At 39.8% G+C, this 15,639-nt stretch overlaps 1 protein-coding gene across 2 annotated transcripts in view; it reads left to right on the top strand.

The window, feature by feature from the left end:
• The first annotated feature begins 6,471 nt into the window (after positions 1–6,471).
• The window catches only part of LOC102380077 (zinc finger X-chromosomal protein), a 22,307-nt gene continuing 13,139 nt past the window's right edge, over positions 6,472–15,639 (top strand). Inside the window, exons 1-2 of one of the 2 annotated variants that reach the window (XM_014527662.2) lie at positions 6,472–6,944; positions 7,811–8,377. In XM_014527662.2, coding sequence (XP_014383148.1) covers positions 6,884–6,944; positions 7,811–8,377 — 628 coding nt within the window. In that variant the 5' untranslated portion in view covers positions 6,472–6,883. The remainder of the gene's footprint in view (positions 6,945–7,810; positions 8,378–15,639) is intronic. The other variant, XM_006039158.3, reaches the window with a different exon arrangement.

The following is a 15,639-nucleotide window of genomic DNA, read 5'->3' as shown; positions in this document are numbered from 1 at the left end:
GGGCAGGCGGGGAAGGGGAATGGGAGGGTGGTGCTGCCCCGAGCATTGCTCTGCCCCGGGAGCAGCTGTAGAGGGACGCGCGGGGCCGGTTGCTTCCCCCCACCGCAGCATCCGGGCCTTGTTAACAAGCGTGTGGGAGCCACTGGGATGCGCTGTGCGCCTCCGGCCCCGCTTGCGTGCTGGGCCGGAGCACCCCCCTAGACGCCCACACGCACGCACGCACACACAGTCTCTCTCTCTCTCTCCTGTCTTCCTCACACATACACACTCTGTCTTTCACACACACACTCCCTCTCACAGTCACCCACGCTCACTCTTGACAGGCTGGCTCACATGTACACATACACACTCATTTACTTTCAGTCTCCCTTATTCACACACACACACACACACACACACACACACACACTGTCTCTGACAGTCTGACACACTCATTCACTCTCACTCAGACACACTAACGCACATATTCCCTCTCTCACACTCACCCACACCCACTCTCACACTTGACAGTCTGGCACACTCTCAGACACACACACACACACACGAGTCTCTGTCTCACACACATTCCCTCTCACAGTTGCCCACACACACCCCCACTCTCACTTTTGACAGTCTGGCTCACATATATACTCATTCACTTTCACTCACACACACAAGCTCTTTCTGACAGTCTGACTTGCACATACATACACACTTATTCACCCATACTCTCTCTCACTCTCACTCACCCACCCACACACACCCTCTTGACAGTCTGGTTCACACATATCCACTCTCTCTTGGCTTTCTTTTTGCTCTCTCTGCAAAGTGATCACCTCTGATGGGTAAAAATGGTCTGGTACTTGAGTAGCCCACTGAGACCACATATACCAAGTCCTTCCCTCCTCCCCCCCTTTTTCTTTTCCTCCTGCCATCAGCTGAGGGCAATAGAAAGGCAAATAAAGGCATACTGTTCAAGGGTTTAGCTACCATGTTTTTGTGATAGTTTTTATTATGACTTTGATCATTTTAGGAATTATTTGTCAAGAGGAAGATTAACTTTGTGTACCATATGAGTTTAGCCTTTCATCTGTGCCCGTGAGATATCTGTAGGCGTTTACAAGGTCCCTTCCAGCCCTAAACTTCTGTGAATCTATATTCTTGCATGAGGTGCCACTTCAGTAATCAAGCCAAATGGGACTTACAGCATTGCATTTTGGTGGAGTGCAGACTGGGCCCCAAGTGGCCTCATAATCAGGCTAAAGTCTAGGACTGTTTTGGGCTTTCACCCTAGTCACAGGATCCCAGTTAGATCCCATGTATACTCTAAGTGTGAACTGTTATATGAGTGTATCTTCAGGAAAACCGGTTGTAATTGGTATTAGTTATACTTGTAGTGTAGACAAAGGATTTTTTCTGGGTGCTGGGACTGTAGAGAGGTTAGGATTTTGCAATTAATTTATATATTTTTTTTATATTTCTGTTCAGATTTAGGGAGATTTTTGCTACCCCTTTGATCAGAGTGAGTGAAAGATTTCTCTGCGTGCATTAATTTATTTCTCTTAGGGATAATTTTCAGTGTATTAGCCTCTACCTCTTGCTTCCTTTAATGGAGGGGGAGTTAGATGGGGGAGGTTACATGTGTTTCAGCAGCATGTCTTTCTTTCTTTTAAATGAGGCAGTTATTCAAGTTAACTATCTTTGAATCCTAACTTCTTGTTAGTTTCTTCTTCCCTTCTTTCAATTTGATTGTCTTGATAAATCCTGTAAGCCAGACAGTTATGGTGGGGAGGCTCTTAACTTGGGTTTCCTTTCTTGACTGATCATACTCAAGGTGCAGAGGTTTGACAAAAATCAACCTTTTTTCCTGAAGGGTTCTTGTATTGACTTGCTACCATTGTAATACTGTTTGTTTTCAAAACATATTTCTACCTGTGCTTGCACATGAAAATGTTTCAATTTTCCCACAAAACGTGTGTGTGTAAAAAAAAAATAATAAACCTTTTGCTGGAGCTATTTTTACAGACTGAGCTTTACATTGTTTAAGGTTATACCGACATTGAAACTGTCTTGGTCCCTGAAGCTGCTGCTGAATCTGATTGTGTATGTGGGTTGCCATGCCTGCAAAGAGGCTTGTTTAAAGCCGTTGGGGTTCTTCACGGGTGTCTACATGGACATTTTAGTTGCAAGATCAGGCCCTTATCATGTATTAAAGCAAATATCATTTTAGTAGAAGTTTGCTTTTTTTAAAAAATTAAAGCATAACATCTCTGTGCATACCTAGTGGTTAGAAACTTGGTCCTTGATGGGGTCTGCTAAAACAAAAACCCAGTTGTCTCAGTCAAGTGCAGTCCGTGTTTGCAGAAAATAAGCCTCTCTTGTAGAATTTCTGATCCTAATGTTTGAGCTCCAAAAACAAACAGTATGCAGACTAATGCTGCATTGTCTTAAACATGCAGGTGGACAGGTCTAGTGCCATGGCAATTGCTGGTATCTGAGATAACCTGCACCAGAATGAGACCTGACTATCTATGGCTTTGGCAGTTTTCCCACCTGCTGTTGAGAATCTGTTGGCTAAAACAATGAAAAGTAAAAATGACGGGTAGTGGTAGAATTTAGATAAGTAGCAGAGGGAGGCAGTAGGTAAGAAGAACCCAAAATCAAGATGCTGGAGATTTTGAGAAATGAAGGCAACTCTGTGTAGCAGCAGAAATTTTAGGATAGGATAGGATAGTGGAGACATACACATGGATCACAGGAGCTGGGAGGCTGAGGGACAGGATGGGAGCAGAAGCTGGAAGTAGGAAGTGAATGCTGCTTTTCCCACTTAAATCTGTTTGATTCCAGCTCATTAGAGACCAATGCATATAGTAATACGTATTTCATAAGCCCAGTCCAGAAGCAGCACCCTTCCTTTTTGTAACAGTTTGGCAGAAAAGAGTTACCCAAGACATTGCTCAGACTGTCTTTTTTGTCAGTCTTCGGCTAGCCAATTTAATCCCTGCAATTAGGTATCTGGTAATTTTAGAAGTGAGGTGTGTGGGTAATTGCAGGGGTTCCACAGACTGGTGTGTGAAATAGGGGTAAATTTAGTAAAGACAAGTAAATGGATGAAGAGAATATGATGTAGGTAAAGAAGTGAGATCCAACGGAGTGGAGTTATAAGGAAACAAAGAAACTAGTGACTACATAGGAAATAATATGCCATAATAAACTATTCTAGGAAAGAAATTCTTAGCGGGCTGAGTAGGCCTGATCTTGTTAAATTGGTAAAACTAAGCAGATTAGGAAGGGCCAGGTGAAAAATGCTTGGATGTATAAACATATGGAAATACTGCTTATTGCACAGGGGGGACGACATTTCCGTGTGTTTTTGTTAGATTTGAAACTAAAAGTGTCTAGCTAATACATTCTTGTGATTGTAAGCCAGAAAAGAGATCCATGTATCAACATAACCCTTACATCAACATAGAATGCAACTGACAGTATCTTGTTAGGGATTCTAAATAGCGTGATATCTAGTGGGATTCCACAAAGAAACCGTAGCCAGATCCTTTTCAAAGACTGGGAGCTTTTGACTGGACACTTCCAAATAACAAAGTCCTTGGGGAAAGGTGAATTATTTGTACATCTTATTGAAGCTCCTGTTCCTGTAGTTTAATTCTTGGATACATCTCTCTCTTAATTTCTCCAATGTATTTTCTCATCATAATTGGGAAGATTAAGTTAGGCTAGGAGATAAGACTCCCAAATGGTAGCAGTTTGCAGGGTGCTGTTATACTTGTTCCTCCCCTTCCCTTTTTTAAAAGAACTTGCTCCTTGCAAAAATTTGATTATTGCAAAAGTACAGGCCCAGAGCAGGGCAGCAGGGGTATAGGGTCCTGGCCTGCAGAGGCTTTATGGAGCCAGGCCAGCTCCCCTCTCTCCCTGCTGCTGCAGCCCAGCCTGGCTCCACAGACCCCTGCCAGCCCCTCCGCCCTGCTCTGGCCCCCCCCGGTGCTGGCCATGGGACATTGGTCTCAAGACATTGGGACATTGGTCCCAAGATGGTGACCAGGGGACGGGGCACCTGTCAAGGGGCAGGGCTACCCATACGGCCCTCAACAGCTTGCCAAAACTGGGTAAGCAGCCCTCTGCCTGAAATAATTGCCTGCCCCTGGTCTAGAAGATCCCATTAAGCATCTCCATGATGCTTAGTTTCAGTTCTCAGACTCTGGATTTTTGTCTCCAGAGATCAGAGGCAGACAAGGTTCTTTGGATAGATGTGATCGCTTTTATTAGACCAACTAAATAGTTGGAAAAATTGTTCTTTGCAAGCTTTTGGGCACAAACACCATTCTTCAGGCATAAGTTTTTTGTCTCCAGAGATAACATCCTTGTTAACAATAGTATATGGAGATGAGAGATAACAGACCTGGTAACCAGGGATCCTGTTTTTCTGAGACGGAAAAAAAAAAAAATCCCCAATTTTCAGATTTAAAAAAGTAACCCAAAATCCGCGTTTTTCCATGATTAAAATGAAACGCCACTAATAAATATATCTGTACCAGTGTTTCATTTTAATCACGAAAAAATGCAGATTTTGGGTTACTTTTTTAAATCCGAAAATTGGGGATTTTTTTTAATCTCAGAAAACCAGGATACCTGCTGACTATGCACCCATCATTCCTATTGTCTCTCTGCAAGGTTGCGTAGTGTACACACAGTCAATCCATTACCTTTCTCTAAAAGTGCAAATTTTCAAGAAGTTAAATGAGTAAAGAATATCAAACAAGAATGCACTTTTTGTAGAAAAGAGTGATTAAATCAAAGCTATTTGACCAGTGATTTAATTCATGATTTAAATAATGATTTAAATCAGATCCACCTAAGTTTCGGGGGGCTAGAGACAGAAATTCAAAAGCCTGCGCCTGAATTGATTCAATCTTTGCAGGTTAGTCTAACCTGGCTAGGTTGAACTGGTTTCCAACCATACAGACAATCCTTCTGGACTGAGGAAATTCAGGCATATGCCTGCTGTGGCGCAGACTAGAAGCTGGGGGGACTTGAGAGCAGCCTTCTTTCCTTTACACAGAGTTGAGCTGAGGGGTTGTAACCAGGCCCCCCAGCAGGACTTCTCATTAGGGATGTCTGCCTGCACCATCCCAGGCTTTTCCCTGCTGGCTGTTCAAGGGGTGGAAGAGTTGTCAGCCCCCAGACTCTTGCTAGCACTCTGAGGCAAGGACAGTTGTGCATCTGCTGATGATACAGAGCTTTTCAACTTCCTACTTGTCAGACTGTCTGCAGCAAACTGACAGGGGAGCAAGGTAGCCAGGACCTGATAAGAGTCTTTATCACCTGATTAGCAAAGCAATAGCCTCTCTCCCATAACTCCAAACTCTTAAACAGCTTATCAGGGTGACCTGTTGATTAGCTCCAAAAGCCCTGTTCTGTCTGCCTGCCTGTCCCAATGAAATTGGAGAGACGCACACGCAGACACCTCTCAGCATCAGCTAGCACACCACATACCTAGGGTCCATGGGGCTGGGGTCCATGCTGTGGGAGATGGGAGGAAGGGAGGGAGGAGGGGATTCCTGCTTAAGCAGTGAGTAGGCCAGGGGGAAGCCAGCAGACCCTGCTGTGTCTGCAGTCTCTGCTGGAGCCATATACAGCTCTAGCTAGCATACCAAATGCTGGCTACGGTCACTGCTGTGGGAGAGGGGAGGAAGGAATAAATGGTGAGAGAGGTGGGGGAGGGGGCACATGGAAGCCAGCAGACTCTATTGCATCTGCAAGTCTGTGTTGGAGGAGCTTTGCCCAGGGGGGCAGGGCAGAAGGGCCAGCCCTGCTGTAGAACAGAGAGCCCCGCCTAGCCCAGAGAGTATGCTGGGATGTCTGGGGTGTTTAGTTTATCTTAAACCAGCAAGGGCTCTGGGACAGACATTGCATAAACTGGTTTGAGCCAAATCAGTTAAGTCTGATACTGCGTTTCAACCAGGTTTATCTCAAACTGGTTTCAGCCATTTTCAAACTGGTTTATATGCACTGAACATCTGTTCTGTTACAGGTTTCTGATCACTTAAACCAGTGTATGTGTAATGTCTGTCCCTAGCCGGGTGTCAATTTTTAAAAACTGAACCAAACTACTGGAACTGAGAACACTCCAAATCTGATCATCTTTGAGAATAGATGTTACTTTTAGACAAAAAGCAAGTAGATGATTCTTGGAGTGTCTGCATATTTAATGTCATGAGATTCAGCGTACCCAAAACATGGTTTTCTGAAATTTGGTGAAAATGACTATCTGTAGTCCTGTAATTGTGTAAAACAAGTATGAGCTCTCACCACCTTATTTTATTTCAGACTGGCCATGGATATAATAGACCTCAGAGCTATGTCCAAATCTGAGTCTATTGGACATCTATTTTTCTTTACCTTCTTCAGCATTATTCATTTGAGAACAGTTCAGTCCACCATTTGGGTTAATATTGTTACCTGTCTCATAGGAGTGGGAATATGCATAGGTTTCCCATTTAAGGACTATTTCTACATACTCACATTTTCTTTTCCTGTTTTACTGTGTCTCAGTATTCTTTGTGCTTCCAGTGATTCAGAGGTTCAAGACACATGAATGGAGGCAATGAGATCTTAGATCCTAACCTGAATATGCAATCCCAGGAGGTGTGGCTTTTCAGAAGGTTTAGAACCTCTGTAGCACAGGCAATTTAAGTAAACTCCTGGCCATATTGAAGTCAAGGGGAGTTTTGCCATTGCTTTCAATGGAGCCAGCAGATCTATCCCTGGATATAATTAATATAATATTACTATATGCAGAAGTAACAGAATTATAACTGCTGTTAGACTAACTTTTTTCTCTCTTCTTCCTACAGGCATTGGTGACTGATGAGAAGTAAAATTAAAGGCCATGGATGAAGATGGACTTGAACTGCAGCCACATGAAGCAAATACATTTTTTGATACAACAGGTCTGACAGGCGATACAGCATATAGATAAAGCTGTTCCTATTAAATATAATTGAGTAGTTGCAATGTAATTTATTGTTGCTGAGCTGTGCTTTACCAGCTTATTAATTTTGGGGTGAATTCTGTACTTGTGACTTTTGTTTGTCTAGAACTGTGGTGTTCAACATTTCCCCCTCTCTGGGCCAGATGGTGAGTGCCTGGTCCATCTGTGAGCCAAATCTGGCTGTGGTCCCGATCTGGCATTTAAGGCAGGTGTGCCAGGCACTATCTGGCTGTGCAGAGGGGTGTGAGGGCAGCCCAGCCCCAATGTTGAAGGGGCATAGCCTGGTCCCAGCACAGCCCTGCAAGGGAGAAGGAATGAGGCCCGGCCCAGCCCCAACATGGCCCCCTGTATCCGTGGGGGAGGATGACTATTAACGGCCACTGCTTCCTTGCAGCCATATCTCCAGACCCACGGGGAGCCCTGTGGGCCAAATGGGATAGCTCTGTGGGCCACAGGCCAGAGGTTACACACCCCTGGTCCAGAATAATAACGTTCTAGTTCTACCTTATTCTTTGAAAAGAGCGTTGTTTGGAGATTGTTGGGGGGGGGTCTCAAAATTAGGTGACCTTCCACAATACACTCCTATTTAGCTGAATGTTAATTTATTAAAGAAATACTAGTGGCTGGTAAAGTATTAATAGTTTTCTAGTTTTTTATCAGCTACTTTGTCTACTTATCTATATTACTATGTCTGCTTAGATATACCAGAGTTCTTGTAGGAGTTAGAAATATTATGACCTTAAGACAAATTAAAATAACTTAGAGCAGATAAATATCCATCCCACGTTGCATACATTTTAAACGCTGGTTTGATTATGTTTTCAGGAGCTGATGCAGCACATATGGATGGAGATCAGATTGTTGTGGAAGTACAAGAAACTGTATTTGTTTCAGATGTGGTGGACTCAGACATAACTGTACACAACTTTGTTCCTGATGATCCAGATTCGGTAGTAATCCAAGATGTCATTGAAGACGTTGTTATTGAGGATGTTCACTGCTCTGATATTATGGATGAGGCGGATGTGTCTGAAACTGTCATCATTCCTGAACAAGTGCTGGATGAAGATGTAGCTGAAGAGGTTTCTTTAGCACATTGTACTGTTCCAGATGATGTTTTAGCCTCTGACTTAACAGCTGAAGCTATGTCTATACCAGAACATGTACTGACAAGTGAATCAATGCACGTACCTGATGTTGGGCATGTAGAACATGTGGTTCATGATAATGGTGAAGAAGCAGATATTGTCACCGATACTCTGGGAACAGATGTAGTTTCTGAAGAAGTCTTGGTGGCGGACTGTGCCTCAGAAGCAGTAATTGATGCAAATGGTATCCCTGTGGAGCATCAGGATGATAAGGGCAACTGTGAGGATTACCTTATGATTTCCTGTAAGTTTCTGGGTAAAGCAATACAACATACATAATGAATGACTAACTGAGCTCTGTTTGAAATTTTTCATGTTTTAAATATCAGCAACTAGATCTTTCTCAAATATCTCTAAAAGTGAAAGTCTCACAAATGTACATGAAAATTTCCAGTTATAATGTGTTTCTATTAGGACAGTTTGTTAAATGAAGCTAATGTAAAGACAGCTTGAAATGAGTATCTGATTATAAGAAAAAGATATTTTTTCTTGGATATTTAAAAGAAAATACTTGTACTTTTTTTACAGAATGATAATGTAACAAAGAAGAAAGGTTTCAAATAACTGCTGTGTACTTACTAAGAATTACATTGAAATAAACGTGGCATAAACTTAGTATGTTTGTTTAAACATTATGCTCCAGCATATATGTTTATGCAAATATACACGGCACAGAACTATGAAGAAAGCAGAATACTTTAATGTTAGGTGGGAAAAGAGTCAGAGCTGTTCTGGTTTTCTGCAGTCTGAAAAAACGTCTTAAGTCTGAAACATTATCCATAATCTTGTTAATGCTTAGCTTCTCTTCTAGATGTATACATATGCCGCAGTAAATTTTTCCTATACGGTTTTTTATTTTGATGAAACTGATGATGCAAGAAGGACAGTCATTGCTTTGCAACCTCAAATTCAATCTGTTGCTTTCTGATGTTTTTTAGATTTCCCTTTTTGTTGGTAACAGTAGTACAGTCAGTTTACATCATAGTATTTAAAGAAGCATAAGCTTGGCAGATTGGTCCACCAGAACATTGAGTTCATTCCTTTGATAATGATATGTTTTTTCACAAAGTAATGCTTATATTTTATAGTATGATCTGACATGCTTAGGTCTAAGATGACTCATTAAAAGGAACTATTGTTCATCTGCTTGCCATAAGGTCATAGAAAAGGGTTTTTTATATTTATTATTTAGTCCATTTAGTTGGACGTTACATATTGTTTTCCAGCTTTACTTGGGACAAGCAGGGATACTAAAGTGATAATATAGCATGAATCTTGATTCATTTCCAATATCAGTTCTTCATTATCTGCCTGCTTTTTGTTCTTTAAGCATTATTTTGTTTTGGTTTAATTATAAATCATATCTAAGGATGTCAGTATGTTTTCTTCTTGCTTCATGATGACAGGATTTCTTTATTGCCTACGTTTTGACTTCCAGGTGTAAAATAATCTTGCGCTCCCATTTTTTAAATTAACAAGGGAAATACCTTAATGATCCCTGAAAGACTTACCCCACTAAGAAGCCACCCTGAATCTGTTTCTTACCAACAAGGATCCTGGTTTTCTCTGATTAAACAAAAAGAATCCCTAATTTTTTGATTACAAAATAACCCAAATTCCATCTTTTTATGTGATTAAAATGATACCACTTATATAAAATATTGTATAATACATATATTTTATATCTTGTATACATATAATATATATTTTTATCTTGTATAAGTGTTTCATTTTAATCCCAGAAAAATGTGGATTTTGAGTTACCCAGATTTTGGGTTAAAAAAAGTTGTTTGTTTGTTTGGTTTTTTGGTTGTTTTTTTTTTTTACATCAGAGAAAACCAGGATCCAGAAGCATTAAGGTTTTTTGTATTCTCAACAAATTATTTCTCCCACTAGTAGAGTTGCTGTACTCTATTTACTATTAAGTAAGCTAATGCCTTTTAAAGTGTTTTTTTCAATATATTTAGCCTTTCTAGTTTTTAAGTAAGTAAATCAAAACTCCTTTTGTTACAAAACATACCTGTCATTTTTCTTTAAATTTTGGGGTTGAAGTTACATGTCAGAATTTAAGTTAAATGAAAGTTACCATTACTACCTACTGTGTTGTTTAAAGCCTGACCAACAAGTTCTGCTGCTTTGAAGTAGCTAGCATCTTGGTACTCCCTCTCATTAAGTGGAGTTTGTCCAACTGACAGATTATTATAGAGGGAAAAAAAGTCTGGTGTTCCTTGAATTCAAATCCTTCCTCTTTATATCATCAGTGCATCTAATGGTTTTCACCATCAGTCATCTCCTTCAGATGCACTTATTACTCAGTGCGCTCAGTGGTCATCAATATTAACCTCACCTTTGTGGGGTTTTTTTTTTCCTTTCTAAGTCATTGCATGTATGCTTGATTTTTACCAAATCTCCTTTCAGTTACACCTGTTTTAATTTACCACCTTGGAGAAATAGTTTGAGTAAAATTTTGCTAGGATGGCAAACAAACTAAGATGCCTGACATTAGAGTGTCCAAAAGCTGCCAATTTCCTTTTATGCAACAGTATATGGATATTTGTCTTTATTCTTCAGAAAGCCTTTTCACATATTATTATAACCTGCCACTTGAGAGGCAAAATACCACTCTGCACTGTATGTTAGTCTCAGCTTATTTATATTGAGGTCTTCGCTGAAATTTGGCAAATCAGTTTGCCTTTTTTCCTGGCTGTTGGTTCCCTTTTGTTGCTTGCTTTTTGCTAGGCAGGTACTATCTTTATTTAGCTTCTTTTTAGTCTGATCATTCTTTCATCATTCAAAATTACCTGTTTTGCATGGTTAAACGGCTCCAGATGTACTTTTCTTATTCTGTCTTGAAACCTTCTCATTCATGGTTTCAGCCTGCATTGTCTCTTACGATGGTATATGTCTTAATGATGTCCATTCTCTGTGACATTCCTTCAGCAAATTCATTTGTTTTTTAATCAATATATTTTCCCTTATACATGTAATGTTGTTTGTATATCAGTGTTTTGGTTTCCCTGGCATGCATTTGTTTCCAAGATAATACTCCTTACTACCAATGCCCCCTTCTACTATAGATACTCTTTGTCTTCAGAAACTCAGTTATTTACTCTATACTGAGTCTGAGCCAGACCAAGTATATGACTGTAACAGTCATTTTTGCCATTGATTGACTTGGCAGGGAATACCAGTACCTTATGCAAAGTAACTTGAAAAATGATCAAACCTCTTGGAATCTTTTCCTTTTGCTCATGCCAAAACAAACCGTTTAAGGAAGACTTGATAAATCACAGCCAAAATAAGGTAGATTCTTTCCAGACACATATCAGTCCACTGTCTTTACTAATAGACCTTAGCTATGACTTGGAAACCCATTTCTCTGTAAATGGAAATGTAAGAATAAGGAGATGAACCAATTTTTAACAAAACTGTAAAAAAATAGTCATGGAATGATAGATGTTGGAGCCTGTCAAGGAAGCTAATATCTTAAGTAAGTCTCAGAAATAAAATTATGGTTTCTACATTTTTTAGGTTAGCGAAACTAGAGGCATACACTGTGTTATTAACCAGGGGCCAGAAAAGTAGCTCCCAGAGAAAAAAGTTTTGTTGGGCATACTTAGTTTATTTTTCACAATAAAAATGATGAGATGAAAATAACGTTCCAATTTCCAAAGCAATAAAGATTAAGCCTGGAATATTTGCATTGATCCCATATGCCACAGATCTAGGAAGCTATATAATGTTGACAAATGGAGCAGGCACATTATGTTTCCATCCTGATTTTGCCCTGAATCAGGAAAGTTCTGATTTTTGTATATCAAGCTGAACATATTTCAATACAAGACACTTTTCGAACCAGGTTTATTTAGAAGGATGATAACGGTCCTCATATCTTTTCTTGAGTTTAGAAGGACCTCACCGCCCCCCTTTTTTCCTCCTTCCCTACTTCTTGAGTAACATCTATCAAAGCAAGAGAAGGGGACTCAAAACAATAAAACTATAATTCAGGTAATTTCATTATTCAAGAACCAGGTCGTAATCAGTTACTTGGGAGTATAGAGCTGTTTTCTCTTGTGATTCTTGAAAATACGGGAAATTTTAAAATAATGAAGCATTTGCTACCAGACTTATTATCTGATCATTATAATGGACGCTGTGCATGACTGTCATACTGGCCAAGAATGTTTATGAGGTCACATGCTAGTCCCAAAGTGGGGCATGTTGGGAGACCTTACCTACAGTAATTCTGCCAGACTACCCTTTAGTATGTTGCCTAGACTGATATTTGTTACTAGTCTTTCTTGACCCCTTTTGAGGCTGGGAACTCCTTTTTATAGATATCTTTTATGGAGCTCTAAGCAGAGTAGATAAGGGCTTGCAGGTGCTCATATATGATAGTGATGTGTATGATATAAAAACCTAAATAGTGTTATTTTTTGGAAGTATAAGCAGCTTGCCTTGTCATGTTGAGCATTGAATAAATATTTGGGTTGCATGGCATTGTGTTGGGCATCCACATTGCAATGTCCTGTGTGGAGAAGCAAAGAGGGCAAAAGAAATTCCAGAGTACACCAGGAACCAAAATTGTCATTTCAATGGACAAGAAGTGCAATCTTATTGTAATACATGGAAAATGTGTACAGTATATGCTTAGATTGTCTGAGCAAAGTCAGTTTGGGGAATATGGCTTACATAATAATAATAATAATAATAGCAGCTTTTTGGAAAAAATCCAGTTAAAAGGAAAAGTTAAATTAAGCCAATTGATCTGCAGACAAGCAAACAATTTATCCTATGCATTTTATTATCTTTAATAGTCCCTCAGCATAAAGGATGAAAAAACCTGTTGTTCCTAATTGATCCATAAAGCTTGAGTCAGATTCTAAGCTTAGTTAAATTGATATGACGCAATTTCTGAAATCTCCATAAGAGCTGGCTTGGTGTGATATTAATGAAGAGTAATGAACATTTCAAAATGATGGCATCAGCATTTATGCACAAGGTTAATTCTATCTTTTACGTATTCAGGGAATTAACATTTTTTTAGTTTGACTCCTTTCACCCTACAAAAAAGAAATTGTTGTAAGGGATATGTGTAAAGAGAGCTCTCAAAAGCTACACTAAAAATCAAGATGACCTGAAAGATGCTGCTTTATTTGTAGGTTTTCAACCCAGTAAAAAGGCAGCAATGCTGTGAAATCTGACTATGGATTGTTGAACTTAAGTATACAGTGTTGAACAATTCCAGCTCTTTAAGCTTCTGTTTCATAGGCCAAGAAAGCACAAGCATGGTTTAAACAGATGTGTTAGTTAGCAACTTTAGCTAGTGTGCACATTTTGACTTGGTGGTGAAAGATTGTGTATGCTACATTCTATTAAAATATTTTATGAATATTATACCTGCTTACGTAGATGTCACATGCAGAATATATTTCTGTTCCAAGAATGTGAATTTAAACATTAGAGACATTTCTAGAAAATTGGAGAAATATAATTCGAGGGTTATACTGTTTGATCATTCCAGGGATGAAATTTTCATTTTGTTTGTTGTGACTTGTTCACACATGGAATCAGGACTTGTGGTAGAGGTGATGTATTTTATTAGACCAACTAGATTTTTGCAAAAAAAGTTCTTTAACTGCAAGCTTTGGGGCACAAACACCCTTCTTCAGGCATAGGAGAAAAAGATTGTAAAAGTTCTCCTGGGTAGAAATGAAAGTTCGTATTTCATAGGAGAGTTGAAGGTGTGTTCACACATACATTTTTCATAGTAGACATTTATTCACTGTTAACTATATTTTATTTTTCCTTATCATTCTTTAATCCTTCCTTTCTTATCTGTTTTGCTGATAGGGTAAGTAAGGGTGGGCAAGCAGGGCAGCGGCCCCTGGTACCAACTTAGAGGGGGTGCCGAAGTGGAGGCTCCCTGGGCAATCTGTGCTATTGCTGCAGCAGCAATGAGGGGTGGGGGCTTTTTGTGCCTCCCTAATGCAGCTGCTGGTTCTCTTACCACCAAATTCCCTGTTGCCAGCAGTGAGGATAAGGAGTGGCTGAGCAGCAAGGGAAGTGGCATTAGTAGGCACAGTAGAGAGGCATATGAAAGTGCCCCACCAGGTTTGGGTAATGCTGGCCAAAAGCGAAAACCTCGTTAGTTACGCCTGTTTGGTCTTATTTTGGGCTGGAGTGTTGTTGTAGCTGTGTTGTTCAGGAAATGGACAGGAGGCAAGGGTTTGTTTGTGATTTCTTTTACTGGACCAACCTGTCTAATTTTGTTGCATCTTCATATAGATAATAAGTGGAATATTTCCTTAGATAACCTCAGTACAAAAAAATGTTTTCTTAATAATAGACAGGTTTCCGTGTAGCTAATTTCTCTTTCAGGCCCAGTTTCATTCTTTTTGCCATTACCTCTTTCGTCCTTTTATCCTTCAAGCACTTGTAACATGGTAAATGCTGCAAGCTGTACCAGCAGTTGAGGTGGGGGATTTTTTCTCATGTTGAAAGATTTGGCCTTGTAGTCCTACGGTCTTCATATTTTGTAATGTTTTAATAGGATTGTTAAAGGTTATTTACATTGTCATACATGTAATTTTTATATATTGTACAGAAGAATTGGGAAATGACCTAATTCTAAATTTTACATTGAAAGTTGCATTAGTTTCTTAAAATTGCATCTTTAACAAAGATTTCTCTCCATTCTTCTTCTGTCATAAGGGAAAGGTTATCTGTCATTTTTAAGAGAAGGATTGAACTTTGTAACTACAACCTTCTGTTATATAAACATTTTTTAAAATACCCCCATAGTTAGAGGATGCCTGTTTCTTTTAAAGAAAACCTAACATCTAGCATTTTAGAACCAGAGGTCAGTGAATGACCTGTGGTCCACGGAGTCGTTGGACTGGCCCAGATCTGGTGGTGAGGGGCCTCACCTGTACCATAGCAGGGCAGCCATTAGCTTTGCCCATGCTGCAGCCCAGTGGTTGGGAGAAGCAGCAATGGCAGCCAGGTCCTAGTGCTGGCCCAAGCTGGGTCATCTGGTATGCCACTGAAAAAATGTTGCTGACCCCTACTCTAAGCATTAGAACTTCAGGGTTAGTTGTTTGGCTCTTGATTTCAATGGTTACAAACTGCTTATATGTGGACAGCAAGCCAGTAGATAGAAAGGAACTCCTACACCTCACACCAGGAACAACATAGCATATGAGGAACAAAAGCAAGATTTTCTTTCTGTGTCAGTTTTTGAGTAATATTTAGTGTCTCATGAATGTCTGAAGGAATTTATAAAAGTGCATCCAAATAATGGAAAATGCTTACCATAAGGCTATGTAATATGATCAGAAATAACACATCATTGTAAGGTCCTGCCTTTTTTATCCAGTGAGTTGCAAGTACAGCAGTTTCACTTAGGACATTATCTCTCATTATAGGGTTTTGTTTCTAAAGGTACATCAGGTAGTACTATAGGGCTCCACAGGACTTGGGAAACACTGTTATTATTCATTCCTG

Source organism: Alligator sinensis, unplaced genomic scaffold, assembly GCF_000455745.1.
Source record: "Alligator sinensis unplaced genomic scaffold, ASM45574v1 scaffold2381_1, whole genome shotgun sequence".
Taxonomy (NCBI): domain Eukaryota; kingdom Metazoa; phylum Chordata; order Crocodylia; family Alligatoridae; genus Alligator; species Alligator sinensis.
This window is presented reverse-complemented; position numbering and strand designations above follow the sequence as displayed.